Source organism: Entelurus aequoreus, linkage group LG21, assembly GCF_033978785.1.
Source record: "Entelurus aequoreus isolate RoL-2023_Sb linkage group LG21, RoL_Eaeq_v1.1, whole genome shotgun sequence".
Taxonomy (NCBI): Eukaryota; Metazoa; Chordata; class Actinopteri; order Syngnathiformes; family Syngnathidae; genus Entelurus; species Entelurus aequoreus.
This window is the reverse complement of record NC_084751.1, coordinates 12,471,198-12,490,889: the sequence shown is the minus strand read 5'-3', so window position 1 is coordinate 12,490,889 and position 19,692 is coordinate 12,471,198. Positions and strand designations below refer to the sequence as shown.

The window sequence follows — 19,692 nt, the reverse complement described above, 5'->3', positions numbered from 1 at the left end:
AGGTATAAAAGAAAGGGCATCTCTATCCTCCTTCAAAACCGCAATAAAAGTTCACCTCCAGGCAGCTACAACCTTAAACTAACACCCTCCCCGGATTGCTAATAATCAAATGTAAACAATCAAATGCAGATACTTTTTCTTCCCCTGAGGCCGACTCACCGAACCCCTATGGTTCGATCGAACCCAGGTTAAGAACCACTGCTTTAAACAAAATAAATCCTTAAAAAAAATAAAAAATTAATTAATAAATAAAGCATTGCTACAAAATAAAAGGAGAATCAAAGTGGCATCCTTTGATATTTCAGCATGTGGACCTCGGTGGAAAAAGTTTGGACACCCTTAATTTAGACCGGTGGTTCTTAACCTTGTTGGAGGTACCGAACCCCAACAGTTTCATATGCGCATTCACAGAGCCCTTCTTTAGTGAAAGATAAAATGTTTGTTTTTTTCAAATTCAAGACAAAGTTATATGTTTTTGGTAACACTTTAGTATGGGGAACATATTCTAAGTAACAAAGACTTAATTTAGAGTTATTTGGTTAGGGTCAGGGTTAGAGGGTTAGGGTTATAATAAGGCCATGCTGAATAAGGCATTAATACGTACTTAATAATGACTAGTTAAGAGCCAATATGTTACTAATTTGCATGTTAATAAGCAACTAATTGATGGTGAATATGTTCCCCATACTAAAGTGTTACCATGTTTTTTTACTGGTCCATAAAATGAACCGTGCATGAACATCACCTTGTTCAAACAACAAAACCAACACAGTGCATAAACTCACAACAAATTACTCACCTGCAAACCAGTCTGACTTCTGCTGTTGCCGTATCCGTAATACGCCGATAGGGAGAAGTTTGTATTTACACGATGAGTCGGGTGTGTTTTGACCTCCGCCGAAACCTTGAGCCCGACTCACCGAACCCCTAGGGTTCGATCGAACCCAGGTTAAGAACCACTGATTTAGACAGTTTAAAACACTCTTAGTCAGCCCTACTAGATGATAATAGTAATAATAATAATAATAATGATATTGAGATATGTGGGCATTGGAAGTAAACAGGTTTTTAAAAGGAAAGTAATATTTTATCTGAGTCTGTAAATTAGTTTGCTTGTTGATGATTTTTGTTTGGTTTTGTATTGTGTAGTTATATTTATATGGTAATTATTATTCTGTGACTGTAAATTGTTTGCTTATTGATGATTTTATTTGTTTCTGTATTGTGTAGTTATAATTATATGCTTTTACTTGTAATTGTATTGAGTTTGTGGACCCCAGGAAGACTAGTGGGTTGTTGTGACAACCAGCTAATGGGGATCCTTAATACAAATCAAATCAAAATCATACCTGCCTCCAACAGAGCAGCTCCAAGAAGCGCGAGTTTTCCCTTGCAACATCACGCTTCAAGCACATATTTCATTTTTTTTCTTCTTCATTAGCCTCTTTCATTCTTCATATTTTTTCATATTAAATGTTATTTATGTATTATAATATATGTATTAAACGTATTATTTTATTAGCCTCTTTCATTCTTCATATTTTGTCATATTAAATATTTATTTGTGTATTATAATATATGTATTAAAAGTATTATAATTTTATTAGCCTCTTTCATTCTTTATATTTTTTCATATTAAATATTAGTTGTTATTTATGTATTATAACATATATATTAAATATATTATAATTTTATTAGCCTCTTTCATTCTTCATATTTTTTCATATTAAATATTTGTTATTTATGTAATATATGTTCTATAATTTATATGTATTAAACGTATTATAATTTTTCCATTATGTTGTGGTGATCGATAAAGCTACTCACCGGGCTAGGGCTTCACGACTATAGCCAGAATAATAATCCCAATTATTTTTAGCAATAATTAAATCACGATTATTCAGTATGTTATGTAAAACACTGTTGGGAGGTTTTGACCGTGATGCCATTATGTAATTTGTAATGAAATGGTCTAACAAAAAGGCTAAATAGACGTTATCTGTATATTTAAGGATAAATATTTGTGTTTTTGTTCAGTATTAGTATCTTTGCATGATGATGCCTTTAGCTTCTGTTTCTATTTGTTATGCTTTTTTCCCTTCCACACCATTGTTAATATTTGGTTACATGTCCCTTGGCAAGTTTCACTGCAATAAGGCGCTTTTTGGTAGCCATCCTCAAGCTTCTGGCAAGCTTCTGGTTGAATTTTTGACCACTCCTCTTGACAAAATTGGTGCAGTTCAGCTAAATTTGTTGGTTTTCGGACATGGGCTTGTTTCTTCAGCATTGTCCACACGTTTAAGTCAGGACTTAATTCTACCCTGATTTAGCCATTTCTTTACCACTTTTGATGTGTATTTGGGGTCATTGTCCTGTTGGAACACCCAACTGCGCCCAAGACCCAACCTCCGGGCTGATGATTTTAGGTTGTCCTGAAGAATTTGGAATTTTTCATTGTCCCATTTACTCTCTGTAAAGTACCAGTTCAATTGGCAGCAAAACAGGCCCAGAGCATAATACTACCACCACCATGCTTGACGGTAGACATTGTGTTCCTGGGATTAAAGGCCTCCAAACATATTGCTGGGTATTGTGGCCAAACAGCTCAATTTTTATGCGCTCCAATCACTCTATCACAAAAAAATAAGAGTTGTAGAAATAATTAGAAACTCAAGACAGCCATGATATTATGTTCTTTACAAGTGTATGTAAACTTTTGACCACGACTGTATGTATATTAAAAAAACACATTTAGAAGGTCGTACACATTTTTTATGCTCTAACTATGAGAATATTCAATCTATTAATAATCTCACTTTCTTTCTTTCTGTCTTTCTTTTTTTAGTTTATTTCGAACATGAACACACTTACAGCAAAATACATCACACAATTTCATATAATTTCACTTTACATCATGTCCGAAAAGGAGTAGGAAGAAGCAAAGCTTATTTAATCCTACCCCTTTAATAATGTTTCTGTAGGAGGGCACACATAACACAAACATTCGTAATTGTTGAAAAGCCCAATGTTTAATATGTTTGTGTTTATGCTTCACTGATGACAATATTTGGTCAGCGCCGTTTTGTCCTACTAATTTTGGTAGTCCTTGAACTCACCGCATGTACAACTTTCTCCGTCGCTGCCACAGAAAGATGTGTTTTATGCCACTCGTTCTTTGTCTCACTTAGCCATCGACGGCAATAAACAAGAGACAACTCTACTTTGTCCATAAATGCCATATATCACAGACAACTAAGTAACATTTAGGAGTGAAAGAAGAGGACACAGATGTTAGCAACATTAGCATGTGAGCTAAAGTCTTAATGTTTTTTAAAAAAACAACATCATGCAAGGTTAGCCTTTATGCAGAAGAAAAACAAGCCCACAAAACTTACAGCTCAGGAGTATGTTGCTGACTGATGGATTGTTGGTTCCAGGTTGTACTTTAAGATGTGTAGCGAAGCCTGCTTTTCTTTTGGCGTTGGATGTATGAATAACATTTTCCCTTCATGACGTTTGAAAACCCCAGAGCTTCTGAAGTCACCATTTTAGTACATCTTCTTGTTTTATAAAGCGCTCCATATCTCGGCGGATGTACGACGAGAATGAGGACCTGTCTGACGTTGAGGAAATAGTCAACATCAGGGGTTTCAGCGTGGAGGAGAAGCTGAGCAGTGACCGCTACGGTGCAGACTTTGTCTGCATGATGGAGAGTAAAGGTAAAATAATACAGTGCCTGCTTGGTCTATGAACATATTCCTGATAAAATATTTGATCTCTTGCTCATGTGTATTTGTTGCAGACTTTACTTATGAATATGTGCAAAGGGAGGCCTTAAGAGTGCCACTTATTTTCAGAGAGAAACAAGGACTAGGGATCAGGTAAGTAGGCAAATATTTGTGAAAATTGTGTTATTTTGTACTTACTTTGACACCTGATTGAAGCTCTTTTTAATTGTTGAAGCATGCCTGATCCAGAATTCACAGTCTCCGAAATTAAAGGCTTAGTTGGTAAGTGAATACACCACAAGTACTGTAGATAAAAGCACATTCAGAGTACACTTGCTCTATCTAGAGCAGTGGTCCCCAACCTTTTATGCGCCGCGAACCGGTTTAATGTAAGCATTATTTTCAGGGACCGGCTTTCCACTTGTGCCAGATAAATACAGCAAAATGAAGTGCATGAAAAATACAACTCACTATAACGCTGAATTAGCGGGAGCCCTGTGCGTGTTTCTTTGCAATGAGATGCTGATGGAAATCAGCCTTTGGCTACAATCTGTCACTTTTCTATTTGATTTGTTCATTAATGTGCATTGTGTCATGTCACAAAGTTATAACCAATGGCAACTTCCTATGATGAGTTTTATTGTACATCTATAAACAAGCTCATTGGTGTGTCTTGTGCACAGGTGTCAAACTCAAGGCCCTCCACGTCGTTTTATATGGCTGGTAATAATGTGTCAATAAAATACCTTAGATTTTCTTTCTTTACTTTCTTATTTTCTTACTAAAGCTATTAGATTTATTTTTTGTAGTTTTACAAAAATAGTGTCCAATTTTGCAACAAATATATTATCTAGAGATGTCCGATAATATCGGACTGCCGATATTATCGGCCGATAAATGCTTTAAAATGTAATGTCTGCAAAGAAGAAAGCTGTAGGTGGGATCGGTGTATTAGCGGCCGGCTGCAGCAACACAACCAGGAGGACTTTGAGTTGGATAGCAGACGCGCTATCCGACGCTAGCCGCCGACCGCATCGATGATCGGGTGAAGTCCTTCGTCGCGCCGTCGATCGCTGGAACGCAGGTGAGCACGGGTGTTGATGAGCAGATGAGGGCTGGCTGGCGTAGGTGGAGAGCTAATGTTTTTAGCATAGCTCTGTCGAGGTCCGGTAGCTAAGTTAGCTTCAATGGCGTCCTTAGCAACAGCATTGCTAGGCTTCGCCAGGCGGTACAGCACTAACCGTGTGGTTACAGGTCCAGTGTTTGGTAGTATTGTTGATCTTCTGTCTATCCTTCCAGTCAGGGGCTTATTTCTTTTGTTTCTATCTGCATTTAAGCACGATGCTATCACGTTAGCTCCGTAGCTACATTTCTTCGCTGAAGTATTGCCGTGGAGATAAAAGTCACTGTGAATGTCCATTTCGCGTTCTCGACTCTCATTTTCAAGAGGATATAGTATCCGAGGTGGTTTAAAATACAAATCCGTGATCCACAATAGAAAAAGGAGAAAGTGTGGAATCCAATGAGCCCTTGTACCTAAGTTACGGTCAGAGCGAAAAAAGATACGTCCTGCACTGCACTCTAGTCCTTCACTCTCACGTTCCTCATCCACGAATCTTTCATCCTCGCTCAAATTAATGGGGTAATCGTCGCTTTCCCGGTCCGAATCGCTCTCGCTGCTGGTGTAAACAATGGGGAAATGTGAGCAGCCCTTCAACCTGCGACGTCACGCTACTTCCGGTACAGGCAAGGCTTTTTTTATCAGCGACCAAAAGTTGCAAACTTTATCGTCGATGTTCTCTACTAAATCCTTTCAGCAAAAATATGGCAATATCGCGAAATGATCAAGTATGACCCATAGAATGGATCTGCTATCCCCGTTTAAATAAGAACATTTCATTTCAGCAGGCCATTAAGTTGGAGAAAATACAGTATTTTATAAATTATTTAATGTTTCTCTGCGGCTCGGTAGCAAATGCGTCACGGACCGGTGGTTGGGGACCACTGATCTAGAGGACGAAATGGTAAATTACAGTCTCTTCTGTTGTATCTCAGCATGTAAGCTTATAAGCGGGATAGATGGTGTTGAACTGGCTATAATGAACAAAAAAAACCTGACTTCTGACGTGTGTCACAGGCGGTCGTCGCTCTGTGGACGTCATGGACGTGAGCACTCAGAAAGGCTCCGAAATGACCATGTCCCAGTTTGTGCGTTACTACGAGACGCCGGAAGAGGAGCGGGACAAACTGTTCAACGTGATCAGCTTGGAGTTCAGCCACACCAAGCTGGAGAACCTCATCAAGAGACCCACAGTGGTAACATAACAAGACACAGGTTCTAGAGATAGGGGGGGGTAAAATGCTCAAATGTGACCTTTTTTAAACATTGGCAGGTGGACCAGGTGGACTGGGTGGACAACATGTGGCCTTCCTATCTGAAAAAGAGCCAAACCGAAGCCACCAATGTGATCTCAGATATGAAATACCCCAAAGTGCAAAGGTAGGACTGTGGAGAGCTGCACACTAGTGGCACCCTCCGCCATCTGTAAGAGCTCTTGATTGTTGCTAGGCAGCGACTCCCACCCGTGGGGGATCTTTTTTTTCATTATAGTACCACTTGCTGATTAACCTCCATCTGGTGTCGTTCATTTGGTACACACAAAATGTGGTAAAGTTTTTTTTGTACAACTTCTAATTTCAGTTTTAAATACATTTCAGATGTCCCACAATAGTATTGGAAGTGTGTTTACCAAATTATAGACGCTGGAATTTAGTCAAGTGCTTTTCGTAAGCACTTACAGCAGAGCTGGGCAAATATTTTGACTCGGGGGGCCACATTGAGAGAAAAATGGGTCTGGGGGCCCAATGTGTTTCTATGTATAAATTATATATACACATTTTAACTGTAACAATGTGCTGTACAGCAGTGGTCCCCAACCACCGGGCCACGGCCCGGTACCGGTCCGCAGACCGATTGGTACCGGGCTGCACAAGAAATAAAAAAAAAATAAAATAAAAAAATAAAAAATATATATTTATTTTTTATTAAATCAACATAAAAAACACAGTATATACATTATATATCAACATAGATCAATACAGTCTGCAGGGATACAGTCCGTAAGCACACATGATTGTATTTTTTTATGCCAAAATAAACTAAACAAAACAAAACAAAAAAAATACCCCCATCCCCCCACCCCGGTCCATGGGACACATTTTCAAGCGTTGACCGGTCCGCAGCTACAAAAAGGTTGGGGACCACTGCTGTATGTGTGTTTGGGTCCCTTTTTTTCAGGAACACTATTACCAAAAGTGCGGGGTTGAGGTGTTGTAGCGTCCCGAAAGAGTTAGTGCTGCAAGGGGTTCTGGGTATTTGTTCTGTTGTGTTTATGTTGTGTTACGGTGCGGATGTTCTCCCGAAATGTGTTTGTCATTCTTGTTTGGTGTGGGTTCACAGTGTGGCGCATATTTGTAACAGTGTTAAAGTTGTTTATCTATCTATGGTAGTCCATCGTATCCGATGATGACTTCCACTTCTTCTATTGGTGAGTTTTGAGGTGACTAAAAAGTCCAATACGAGAGCCACATGGTCTATTGCAATGGGGGCATATGAAGTCAGTGTTTGTTGTGGTCTTGGCTGCAGGGCCCATCTTCCTCCTCTGGCGTTTCCCTTCCCTCGCTGCGCTTCTCTCCTCTTCAAAATGTTGAAGGCCTGCATGGCAGAGTTGCCTCCAGAGAGGGCGATCTGAGGCAGAGCTTTCCAGCTGTGTGTGCTGTATTCCACACCTCTTGAGAGTTATTTTCAGTTGGTCCTTATATCTCCGCTTTTGGCCACCTGCAGATCTCTGGCCATGATGAAGTTGACCATACAGCAGTTGTCGCGGAAGTCTATCAACTGACATTCTGATGGTGTGGCCGGCCCATCGCAGTTGGTACTGGAGAAAAGTGGCCTCCATGCTCTTGGTACCAGTTTTACTCAGGACTTCCGTGTGTGGTACACGATCACGCCATGTCAGCCCAAGGATCCGCTGGAGACACTTGATGTGAAAGTTCTCCAGCTGTTGGATGTGGCGGCGATACAGGGTCCAAGCTTCACAGCCATATAATAGTGTGGAGACACAGATGGCTTGGTAGACTGCCACCTTGGTACGTATGCTGAGGTCTTTGTTCACATACACCCTCTTACGCAGTCTACCAAAGGAGGCTGAGGCAGACCTGATTCGATTTTGAACATCATTGTCCATGCTGCAGTTTTCGGAGAGGATGCTCCCAAGATATTTGAAGTCTGGGACTATTGCTAGGGGCTTGTCATCGATGTTAAAGACAGGTGATGGTGGTCGAGTTGGCGGAGGGGAGTTCCACTGGCACAGTACTTCCGTCTTTACAGTGTTCACAGTGAGACCCAGTCTACTATAGGCCTTCACAGCAGCTGTTAACGTCGCCTGCAAAGCCTCTGATGTATGTGCCACGAAGGCACAATCATCAGCATACTGTAATTCCACGATGTTCACAGTTTTGACCTTGGTAGCCGCCTGCAGCCTTCTGATGTTAAATAAGCTTCCATCCAACCTGTAATCCACCAGCACACCACTGCTCCCCTCAACTTCTTTGTGCAGTAGCCAGGTGACACTCATGAGGAAGATGTTGAATAGTACAGGTGCAAGCACACAGCCCTGTCGGACACCTGTGGATACCTTGAAAGGCCTAGACTCATGTCCTCCTGTTGTCACCTGAGCCATCATCCCCTCGTGGAAACTTTGCAGGATGTTTACAAACTTCCGCGGGCAACCAACCCTGAGAAGGACCGCCCAGAGCAAGTCTCTGTTGACCGTATCAAAAGCCTTTGATAGGTCCACAAACGCCATGTATAGATCTTGATGTTGTTCCCGACACTTCTCTTGTAGCTGGCGTGTTGTGAAGATCATATCCACAGTGCTGCGATTTTTCCTGAAGCCACATTGAGACTCAGGCAACAGGTGTTCCGTTATGCTCTGTATGAGTCTTGACAGCATCACTTTGGCTAGAACCTTGCCGGCAGCAAGCTTGTTTGGTGTGGGTTCACAGTGTGGCGCATATTTGTAACAGTGTTAAAGTTGTTTATACGCACACCCTCTGTGTGACCTGTATGGCTGTTTACCAAGTATGCTTTGCATTCACTTATGTGTGTAAAAGCCACATATATTATGTTACTGGGCCGTCACGCTGTTTGTATGGAGGAAAAGCGGACGTGACGACAAGTTGCAGAGGACGCTAAAGGCAGTGCCTTTAAGGCACGCCTCCAATATTGTTGTCCGGGTGGAAATTGGGAGAAATTCGGGAGAATGGTTGCCCCGGGAGATTTTCGGGAGGTGCACTGAAATTCGGGAGTCTCCCGGGAAAATCGGGGGGGTTGGCAAGTATGCCCTACGTCCGTGTTTCACCGGATATGTACCGCACCGTACAGCGGCGTTTTAAAAAGTCATTAATTTTACTTTTTGAAACTGATACCGATAATTTCCAATATTACATTTTAAAGCATTTATCGGCCGATACTATCGGCACGCCGATATTATCGGCAGGCCGATATTATCGGACATCTCTAGTCACAATGTCCGATAGAGTTCTAAAAACGTTATGACAGACCACCTAAAAAAAAAACGGAATGGAATTTTACAGTTTTTTTACTGAATTGGACACCCAAAATGTACATGAAAATAAAGAAAGTGGGATTTACAATATAAACTATGAATAATAAAACACTGAATATTAACAACATATGAACATCGCTCCTCTTTTACTTCTCAGACCAGCTCCTCGATGGTTGTGTATCTTTTACAATCAAGCAAAACACAACAAAAATGTAAAAAAACTGCAAAATATGAATGCAGAGTGTAATAAACGCATACAATATGACATATTATCACGTAAAAATCTGCTTTTGCATCTGTTTCTGACACGTACGTTTCGGGCTGGCTGCTCTGAAAACAAACCCCGCCCACTTTGCTTTGTTCCTTGTCTGAGCTGCTCAGACGTAGATTGCCGTAATAACTCGTATTACACTCAAAAGCGCAGATTTCAACCATTGAAATACTTTATATAGTTCAAGATAGAGATGTCCGATAATATCGGACTGCCGATACGAATCGGCCAATAAATGCTTTAAAATGTAGTATCGGAAATTATCGGTATCGGTTTCAAAAAGTAAAATGTATGACTTTTTAAAACGCCGCTGTGTACACGGACGTAGGGAGAAGTACAGAGCGCCAATAAACCTTAAAGGCACTGCCTTTGCGTGCCGGCCCAGTCACATAATATCTACGGCTTTTCACACACACATGTGAATGGAAGGCATACTTGGTCAACAGCCATACAGGTCACACTGAGGGTGGCCGTATAAGCAACTTTAACACTGTTACGAATATGCGCCACACTGTGAACCCACACCAAACAAGAATGACAAACACATTTCGGGAGAACATCCGCACCGTAACACAACATAAACACAACAGAACAAATACCCAGAACCTCTTGCAGCACTAACTCTTCCGGGACGCTACAATATACACCCCCGCTATCCCCGCCCAACCCCGCCCACCTCAACCTCCTCATGCTCTCTCAAGGAGAGCATGTCCCAAATTCCAAGCTGCTGTTTTGAGGCATGTTTAAAAAAAATAATGCACTTTGTGACTTCAATAATAAATATGGCAGTGCCATGTTGGCATTTTTTTCCATAACTTGAGTTGATTTATTTTGGAAAACCTTGTTACACTGTTAAATGCATCCAGCGGGACATCACAACAAAATTAGGCATAATAATGTGTTAATTCCACGACTGTATATATCGGTATCGGTTTATTTTGGAATCGGTAATTAAGAGTTGGACAATATCGGATATCGGCAAAAAAGCCATTATCGGACATCTCTAGTTCAAGACTTACAGTCATTTAAAAACAGCACTGCACATTATAATGGCGGCTACAGTTCTGATGTTAAAGGTCTAAAAAAATATGTAGAACGTCCTGCGGGCCGGATTGAAAATCTTAACGGGCCGCATGTGGCCCGCGGGCCGTATTTTGCCCAGGTATGTTTTACTGGAACACATAATTTTGTGTGTCTATAGCTTTAATGTTCATGAGCTGTGTTTCTTCATGCCAGTTTGTGTCTCTAAGAAGCGCTCTTTTATGCTTTATACATTATTTACACTGTAGCTCAGTACTTGTCTAAAGTAATACATACTGTACAACAACGTAATATTAAGGAGTGTGCCTGGAGGACACAAACGTTAGCAACACTAGCGTAGCTATGCAGAGGCGGATTTTGCCACGGGCAATGTGGGCGACCGCCCAGGGTGCAATCCATCCGGGAACCCTTAAAAAAACCAAAAACCTCATCACTTCTCTTCTCAACTACTACTCATTTGCTCAAGTCATTGAAGTCCCTACTATCACAACAACTCGCTGCTGAGAGGTTGTGTGTATCACTCACTGTCAGGCTGCTGGGGCTCAATTAGTGAATGCCGAGGTTGTCTACAGTGTATGACTGAGTGAAATGCAAGGCGTAGGTGGCGAGGGATACGCTGGCCCTGGTTGTTCTGCTTCAGAGGAAGTTCACAGAAATTTCCATCGTACAATTGCACAACAGATTTGGTTTGATGATGTTATTGATGTGAGTGTGAATGTTGTCTGTCTATCTGTGTTGGCCCTGTGATGAGGTGGCGACTTGTCCAGGGTGTACCCCGCCTTCCGCCCGTGTGCAGCTGAGATAGGCTCCAGCACCCCCCGCGACCCCGAAAGGGACAAGCGGTAGAAAATGGATTGATGGATGTTATTGATGACTTTTGCATCAACGAAGGCTAGAAAAGTCAGGTTATAGACCTTTGTTTTAGACCAGAGGTGTCAAAGTCCTTTTCACTGTGGGCCACATCGCAGTTATGTTTGGCCCCAGAGTGAATACTATTATTACACAATTTTTAAGACATTTTATTAGTTGATTTTTTTAAAACTAAAATGTAAAAAAAATATGGTAAGTTGCAATAATTTCACCACAAAATGCAGTGTATATTACTGTTAATTGAAAAAACAATACTGCTGTTTTTATGGTGAAAAAAAAAGGCAGCTCAGTTGCCAGAATTTTACTGTAAAATTTCCGGTTGTTTTTTTACTGTAAATAAAAAAAAATGGAATTTTACAGTAACATTTTCGCTCCTGAGTTTGTTTTTTGTTTTTTTTACCGCAAATCAACAACTGTACATTTTTCGGTGTATTACTGTAAATGCAGAATTGGCACCACAGTTTATTACAGTAAAAAGGGTACTGTTTTTTTATTTATTTAGAAAACCATGCTGTAAAAACTTCAGTAAAATTAAAAATTTTACCATGAAATGTATTGCTATTTTTACATTGCACAATTTGACGGATAACTTGCTTTGAAATAATTATTATTAGTATTTATTTCAATTTTAAAAAATGGTTTGAGTGTTTGATAATATATTTTTGCATAATTAGACAGTATTTAAGTTAACATAATTTGCGATTACACGGAGTACATATATTTTTTTTCTCCCAAAATAGAAAGAAAGAATACATTTAGTAAGAAAAGTTACAGTACTTTATTGATACATATTATTTCCAGGCTTTCGAGGGCTAAATAGAATGAAGTGGCGGTGGCCTTGAGTTTGACACCTGTGTTTTAGACCATGTATTAAATAAGGTTTTTTTATTAATTTAATTTTTTTTCATCTGTATTTGTGCGGTGAATTTGTGGGGCGGTATAGCTCGGTTGGTAGAGTGGCCGTGCCAGCAACTTGAGGGTTCCAGGTTCGATCTATTTGAACAATGATGACGAAAACTGTTTTCTCTGTCGTGTCCGTGTGTCGAAAATTGTTATGCGCTTATTTTTTTATTTGATTTTGTGCGTGGCATAGATTTGCCGTGCGCAGAGGACGCTTGAGGGAACATTGATGGGGGGGGGGGGTGGATTGCCCAGGATGTTAAACTAGCCCAGGGGTCACCAACCTTTTTGAAACCAAGAGCTACTTCTTGGGTACTGATTAATGCGAAGGGCTACCAGTTTGATACATACTTAAATAAATTGCCAAAAATAGCCAATTTGCTCAATTTACCTTTAACTCTATGTTATTATTAATAATTAATGATATTTACACTTAATTGAACGGTTTAAAAGAGGAGAAAACACATGAAAAAAATTACGATTAAATTTTGAAACATAGTTTATCTTCAATTTCGACTCTTTAAAATTCAAAATTAAACCAAAAAAAGAAGAGAAAAACTAGCTAATTCGAATCTTTTTGAAAAAGTTTAAAAAAGAATTTATGGAACATCATTAGTAATTTTTCCTGATTAAGATTCATTTTAGAATTTTGATGACATGTTTTAAATAGGTTATAATCCAATCTACACTTTGTTAGAATATATAACAAATTGGACCAAGCTATATTTCTAACAAAGACAAATCATTATTTCTTCTAGATTTTCCAGAACAACAATTTTAAAAGAAATTCAAAAGACTTTGAAATAAGATTTAAATTTAATTCTACAGATTTTCTAGATTTGCCAGAATAATTTTTTTGAATTTTAATCATAATAAGTTTGAAGAAATATTTCACAAATATTCTTCGTCGAAAAAACAGAAGCTAAAATGAAGAATTAAATTAAAATGTATTTATTATTCTTTACAATAATAAAAAAAAAATTTACTTGAACATTGATTTAAATTGTCAGGAAAGAAGAGGAAGGAATTTGTAAGGTAAAAAGGTATATGTGTTTAAAAATCCTAAAATCATTTTTAAGGTTGTATTTTTTCTCTAAAATTGTCTTTCTGAAAGTTATAAGAAGCAAAGTAAAAAAACTAATGAATTTATTTAAACAAATGAAGACCATGTCTTTAAAATATTTTCCTGGATTTTCAAATTCTATTTGAGTTTTGTCTCTCTTAGAATTAAAAATGTCGGGCAAACCGAGACCATCTTGCTAGTAAATAAATAAAATTAAAAAAATAAAGGCAGCTCACTGGTAAGTGCTGCTATTTGAGCTATTTTTAGAACAGGCCAGCGGGCTACTCATCTGGTCCTTACGGGCTACCTGGTGCCCGCGGGCACCGCGTTGGTGACCCCTGAACTAGCCACTACCGCCTCTGTAGCTATGTGAGCAAAAATGCTAACATTACGGCTACATTTTAACTGCAACATCATGCTAGTTTAGCCTATTAGCTAAAGAAAAACAAACAAAAACAGCAACAAAAAGTTTCAATGTCTGTAGCTAACTGGAGGATAGTTGGCAGAACGCTGTTTTGGGGATATTTTAAGATGTGTAGTGAAGCCTTTTTTTTGCAAACAAAGCTGTCGCCCGTAATGTATACTTCTGACAGAAGAGGTCAGCTTTGAAATTGCAGCGTTTGACCAAAACGCTGCAATTTCAAAGCTGAACTCCTGTCAGAAGTAGAGCTAACACGTGGGGAAGATGACAGAAACAAGCTGAAGGCACACACATACTGTACATATTGTGTATTAGGGGGCCATTCTTTAGGCCACTCCCTCCATTACACAAATACGCCTCCGCTGAAATGATAAAGCATTCAAGTCTATACTGCATGGGGGTGGAAAACATGCTTGAAAAGGAGAGTATGCTGACAATATTTGCTTAATATTTGTGCACGGTGTCCTCTCAAGAGGGACGCTCCACTGATCAAACAGTCCCCTCGGTTATGTTCTTTTTGGTGTCCTCCTGAGATTCTCTCTAATAAAATAAGAGCTCCCTTTGCCCAACTCCCGTCTCGCTAGATTATTGAATAATTTATTACCCTCGGAGAGTTAATCACTCTTCATTTTTCCTCTCTGTGTGCTTTCTGTGAATATCTTTCTGAGTGATGATGTTCTTTTTTGTTTTTGCTCCGAGGTATTGCCTGATGAGCGTGAAGGGCTGCTACACAGACTTCCACATTGACTTTGGAGGCACGTCCGTTTGGTATCACGTCTTCAAGGGACAGAAAGTACGTAGCTCGTTGTCATGACAACCCTTGTCAAAATAATTGTATGTGAGTTATCACAAAACTCTGTGTTGCTATGAGTTCCCGGCGAGCAGACAAAAGCTGTCTTTGATCCTACCAAGCAAAAGGCTTGTAAAACTCCACTGTGTAGGATGGGAAGCGACATGAAGGTGTCGGTTTCTTTGATGTATAATAATCCTCAGGAAGATTTTGTCTTGACCCGAGATCTACAAAGCGGAGAGGAAGCAGGGCCTGACCCGCCTCTAGGCACCTTTTCTTTGAACTGTTTTGTGACCAAAGGCAGCGGCTGTTTACGACCCCCTTCCTTTAGAAACAGCTGTTGCCATGTAATCAGGGAAAGTCCATATAAAAGAGGAGGCTACAATCTTTCGTCCAATTGAGCCAAATTTAATTTTGTCTCTGTTTGACTCCTTGCTTTTTTGTCTGTTTAATAGATGTCATCAGTGTTTGAACCTGACAACCATGAGTTCAATACATGGACACTATAGCAGGGTTGTGATGTTTTGCAGTAAAATGAAAGAATTGGGGTGTAATTTGATACATTTTGTTCATTAAAGCAGCTAAAACCAACCCAATCTAGGTTATGCTAGGCTATCTGAACAAAACATTGACATCTTAGGTTTGTGTCTTAGCAAATTAATTGCAGAGTCATTGAGAAACGAGCTTTGGACCAAAAATGGCCTAAGTCTATAAAAGTATCAACTTTGTCCTCCTCAGGTGTTCTGGCTAGTGCCTCCCACGCTTCCCAACTTGGCGCTGTACGAGGACTGGGTGCTGTCGGGCAAGCAGAGCGACATTTTCTTGGGAGACCGAGCGGACGGCTGCCAGCGAGTGGAGCTCAAGCAGGGATACACCTTCTTCATCCCATCTGGTGTGTTGCACCCTCGTCGTGTATTGTAGATTAGCAGCCCCCGAAGTGTTTGTCACCTTTGTCAATTCACATCCTTTTCAGGCTGGATCCATGCCGTCTACACGCCGGAGGACTCGCTGGTCTTCGGAGGCAACATCCTGCATAGCTTCAACATTCCCATGCAGCTTACCATCCACGAGATAGAGAACAGGACCAAGGTACACGCTGCTGATTTTTGAGATGATGTCACCTGGGATTAATCAATCTACCAATTGGAGGTGAAGAATGGAATTGAAAGAGAAATTAGGCCTGTGGTGGTTGGAAGTGACCAAATGACAAACTATGTTTAGAAATAACAACCGTACCATAAAACACAATGAGATGTTAAAAACATAATTAAAAATACTTGAAAATACCATCTGTAGTACAGTAAAACACAATAAGATGTTATAAACATAATAAAACATGCTAAACATATTTACAACAAACAACTGTAATGTAAAATAATATGTTGTAAACACAAAAAAACATGTTATATGTCCTTTGAACCAACAACACAACAATATGTTAAATTTACTTAAAAAGAGCTGCCATAACATACAACAATAAAATGTTATAAACATCCATCCATCCATTTTCTACCGCTTGTCCCTTTTGGGGTCGCGGGGGGTGCTGGAGCCTATCTCAGCTGCATTCGGGCGGAAGGTGGGGTACACCCTGGACAAGTCGCCACCTCATCACAGGGCCAATGTTATAAACATAATAAAGGATATTAAACATAATTAGAAAAATCTACCAAATCATAAAACATAAGATGTTCTAAACATAATAAATAATATTAAATATTTAAAAAATAATGTTAAATATTTAAAAACAGCAACCATAATATAAAACACAATAAAATGTTAATATAAAACATATTATACATACCTAGAAACTGCAACAATAATGTTAAAAAGCACAAGATGTTATAAACATAATAAATGATATTAAACATAATTAGAAAAATCTACCAAATCATAAAACATAAGATGTTCTATACATTATAAATAATATTAAATATTTAAAAAATAATATTAAATATTTAAAAACAGCAACCATAATATAAAACACAATAAAATGTTAATATAAAACATATTATACATACCTAGAAACTGCAACCATAATGTTAAAAAGCACAAGATGTTATAAACATAATGAATGATAATAATCATAATTAGAAAAAGCAACCAAATCACAAAACACAATAAAACATATTAACCATACTTAAGAGCTGCCATAACATAAAACAATACGATTTTATAAACATAATAAATTATATTAATCATAATTAGAAAAAGCAACCAGATCATAAAACACAATAAGATGTTATAAAAATAATTACATGCTAAACATACTTACAACCAACAACTCTAATGTAAAATAATAACATGTTGAAAACACAATAAAACATGTTATGCATACTTAGAACCAATAACTGTTGTGTAAAACTACACATTAAGATGTTAATAACTTTAAAACATGTTGAACGTAATTAGAACCAATAACTAATGTAAAATGATACAACAGAACAAATACCCAGAACCCCTTGCAGCACTAACTTTTCCGGGAGGCTACAATATACACCCTTGCTACCACCAAAGGCGACAGGTGATTAGATAACAAGGCTTACCTGGGCCATCTACTCACCTGTCGCTGTCTTCGAGGCCGGTCCTTTCACACCCCGTTCCGCGGCAGGCCCGCAGGCCACGCCCCCCTCCACAGTAACTAATTAGATGACCATAGTAACTAGTATATCATGCAAAAGCAAAGATTCCAACCATTGAAATACTTTGTATAGTTCAAGACTTACGGTCATTCGAAAACATCACCGCACATCATAATGGCAGCTACACTTTCCATCTTAAAGATCTAAATAAATTATTTGGGAATGTCCGGCGGGCCAGATTGAAAAGCTCAACAGGCCACATGCGGCCCCCGGGCCTTAATTTGCCCAGGTCTGTGCTAAAATGTCTTCTGGTTACAAAAGACTGATTTGATTCTTTTGCTTTAGGTTAATTCCAAGTTCCGCTTCCCCTTCTACTATGAGATTTGTTGGTACGTCCTGGAGAGATACGTGCACTGCCTGACCAAACGTTCCTACCTTTCTCAGGAGATCTGCAAAGAGCCTTTCCTAATGGGTGAGTGGAACTGTCATTAAACGTAAGATCAGGTTTTGATCAGAGTTTCTGTATGTAGGAAGCCCCTCCTCTGACTCCAGAAGCCAGGATACGAACGACTACTCGTGTGCCACGCAGCTCAGGGACGAGGAGGACCCCCAGCACCTGAAATACGTCTTACCTGTTGATTCCGAGGACAGCTGCAATCCCGCCTTCCCTAAAAACACCGCCGCGTCCCCGGCCTCGGAGTGGGACAATAAATGGACTCACCTGACGGAGTTTGAACTGGACGGACTCAGAAGGCTGGTTGAGAAGCTGGAGTCGCTTCCTGAACATAAAAAATGTGTTCCACAAGGTCTGGAGAATCCACAAGGCCTGCTGGAGGACATGAAGGTTAGACAGAGCAGGAAAGTACACACAAAGAATAATTAAAATAAATTATTATTATTTTTTCGTGTTTTCCTGTAGGTTGTCTTAAAAGAACACGCTGATGATGACCCAAAACTAGCCGTCACTGGACTTCCTGTTGTGTTTTGGCCAAAGAAAATCATCAAGGTATGTTCTTTTACTCCTTTGTATTTATTTCATAGTGACTGTAAATACAACATGTGCTTCAAATCAGATGTCACACTGATACGCACAAATAAATAACACACAATTAATGGACAATCAATAACTTCCTAATGATGTAATAATCAATTATTATGCACATTATTGTAAAAACGACATATATACTTTTAAAGCAGTATTCTATTTTAACATTTTAACATTCTTAGCCAGATCTGGCCCGCAAACACCTGGAAATGACATGTGTCAATACAGTACTTAATATTTTGTCACTAAATGTAATGGATTTTTTTCATTTTGACAGAAAAATTATATGTACTGCTTGAAATTGCATACCTTTTACACTTTAATAGTATCCCATAATGCAACAAATATTACAGCATATTATCATACTTTCCAAACATGTTTTTGTCTAAAAATAAATAAAAATACTTAACTTTACAGCAAACTACCCATCAAATTAATGAAAATCAGAATCAGAATACTTTATTAATCCCCGAGGGGAAAATGAAATTTTCAGCAAATCAATGTTTATTTTTCAATCAATGTTTATTTATATAGCCCTAAATCACAAGTGTCTCAAAGGGCTGTACAAGCCACAACGACATCCTCGGTACAGAGCCCACATACGGGCAAGGAAAAACTCACCCCAGTGGGACGTCGATGTGAATGACTATAAATAATATAATAATAATAATTAGGGATGTCCGATAATGGCTTTTTGCCGATATCCGATATGCCGATATTGTCCAACTCTTTAATTACCGATACCGATATCAACCGATACCGATATCAACCGATATATACAGTCGTGGAATTAACACATTATTATGCCTAATTTGGACAACCAGGTATGGTGAAGATAAGGTACTTTTTAAAAAAATGAATCAAATAAAATAAGATAAATAAATTAAAAACATTTTCTTGAATAAAAAAGAAAGTAAAACAATATAAAAACAGTTACATAGAAACTAGTAATTAATGAAAATTTGTAAAATTAACTGTTAAAGGTTAGTATTATTAGTGGACCAGCAGCACGCACAATCATGTGTGCTTACGGACTGTATCCCTTGCAGACTGTATTGATATATATTGATATATAATGTAGGAACCAGAATATTAATAACAGAAAGAAACAACCCTTTTGTGTGAATGAGTGTGAATGAGTGTAAATGGGGGAGGGAGGTTTTTTGGGTTGGTGCACTAATTGTAAGTGTATCTTGTGTTTTTTATGTGGATTTAATAAAAAAAACACAAAAAACACAAAAAAAACAAAAAACAAAAAAACGATACTGATAATAAAAAAAACGATACCGATAATTTCCGATATTACATTTTAACGCATTTATCGTCCGATAATATCGGCAGACCGATATTATCG

At 38.8% G+C, this 19,692-nt stretch overlaps 1 protein-coding gene across 2 annotated transcripts in view; it reads left to right on the top strand.

Annotated features, from left to right (window-relative positions):
- The window catches only part of LOC133638413 (lysine-specific demethylase 2B-like), a 61,230-nt gene that overhangs the window by 1,714 nt on the left and 39,824 nt on the right, over nt 1-19,692 (top strand). For both annotated transcript variants that reach the window (XM_062030974.1, XM_062030973.1), the window contains exons 2-12: nt 3,575-3,719; nt 3,803-3,881; nt 3,964-4,010; nt 5,866-6,044; nt 6,122-6,228; nt 14,624-14,717; nt 15,453-15,606; nt 15,688-15,803; nt 17,639-17,765; nt 17,824-18,137; nt 18,213-18,299. In XM_062030974.1, coding sequence (XP_061886958.1) covers nt 3,575-3,719; nt 3,803-3,881; nt 3,964-4,010; nt 5,866-6,044; nt 6,122-6,228; nt 14,624-14,717; nt 15,453-15,606; nt 15,688-15,803; nt 17,639-17,765; nt 17,824-18,137; nt 18,213-18,299 — 1,449 coding nt within the window. The remainder of the gene's footprint in view (nt 1-3,574; nt 3,720-3,802; nt 3,882-3,963; nt 4,011-5,865; nt 6,045-6,121; nt 6,229-14,623; nt 14,718-15,452; nt 15,607-15,687; nt 15,804-17,638; nt 17,766-17,823; nt 18,138-18,212; nt 18,300-19,692) is intronic.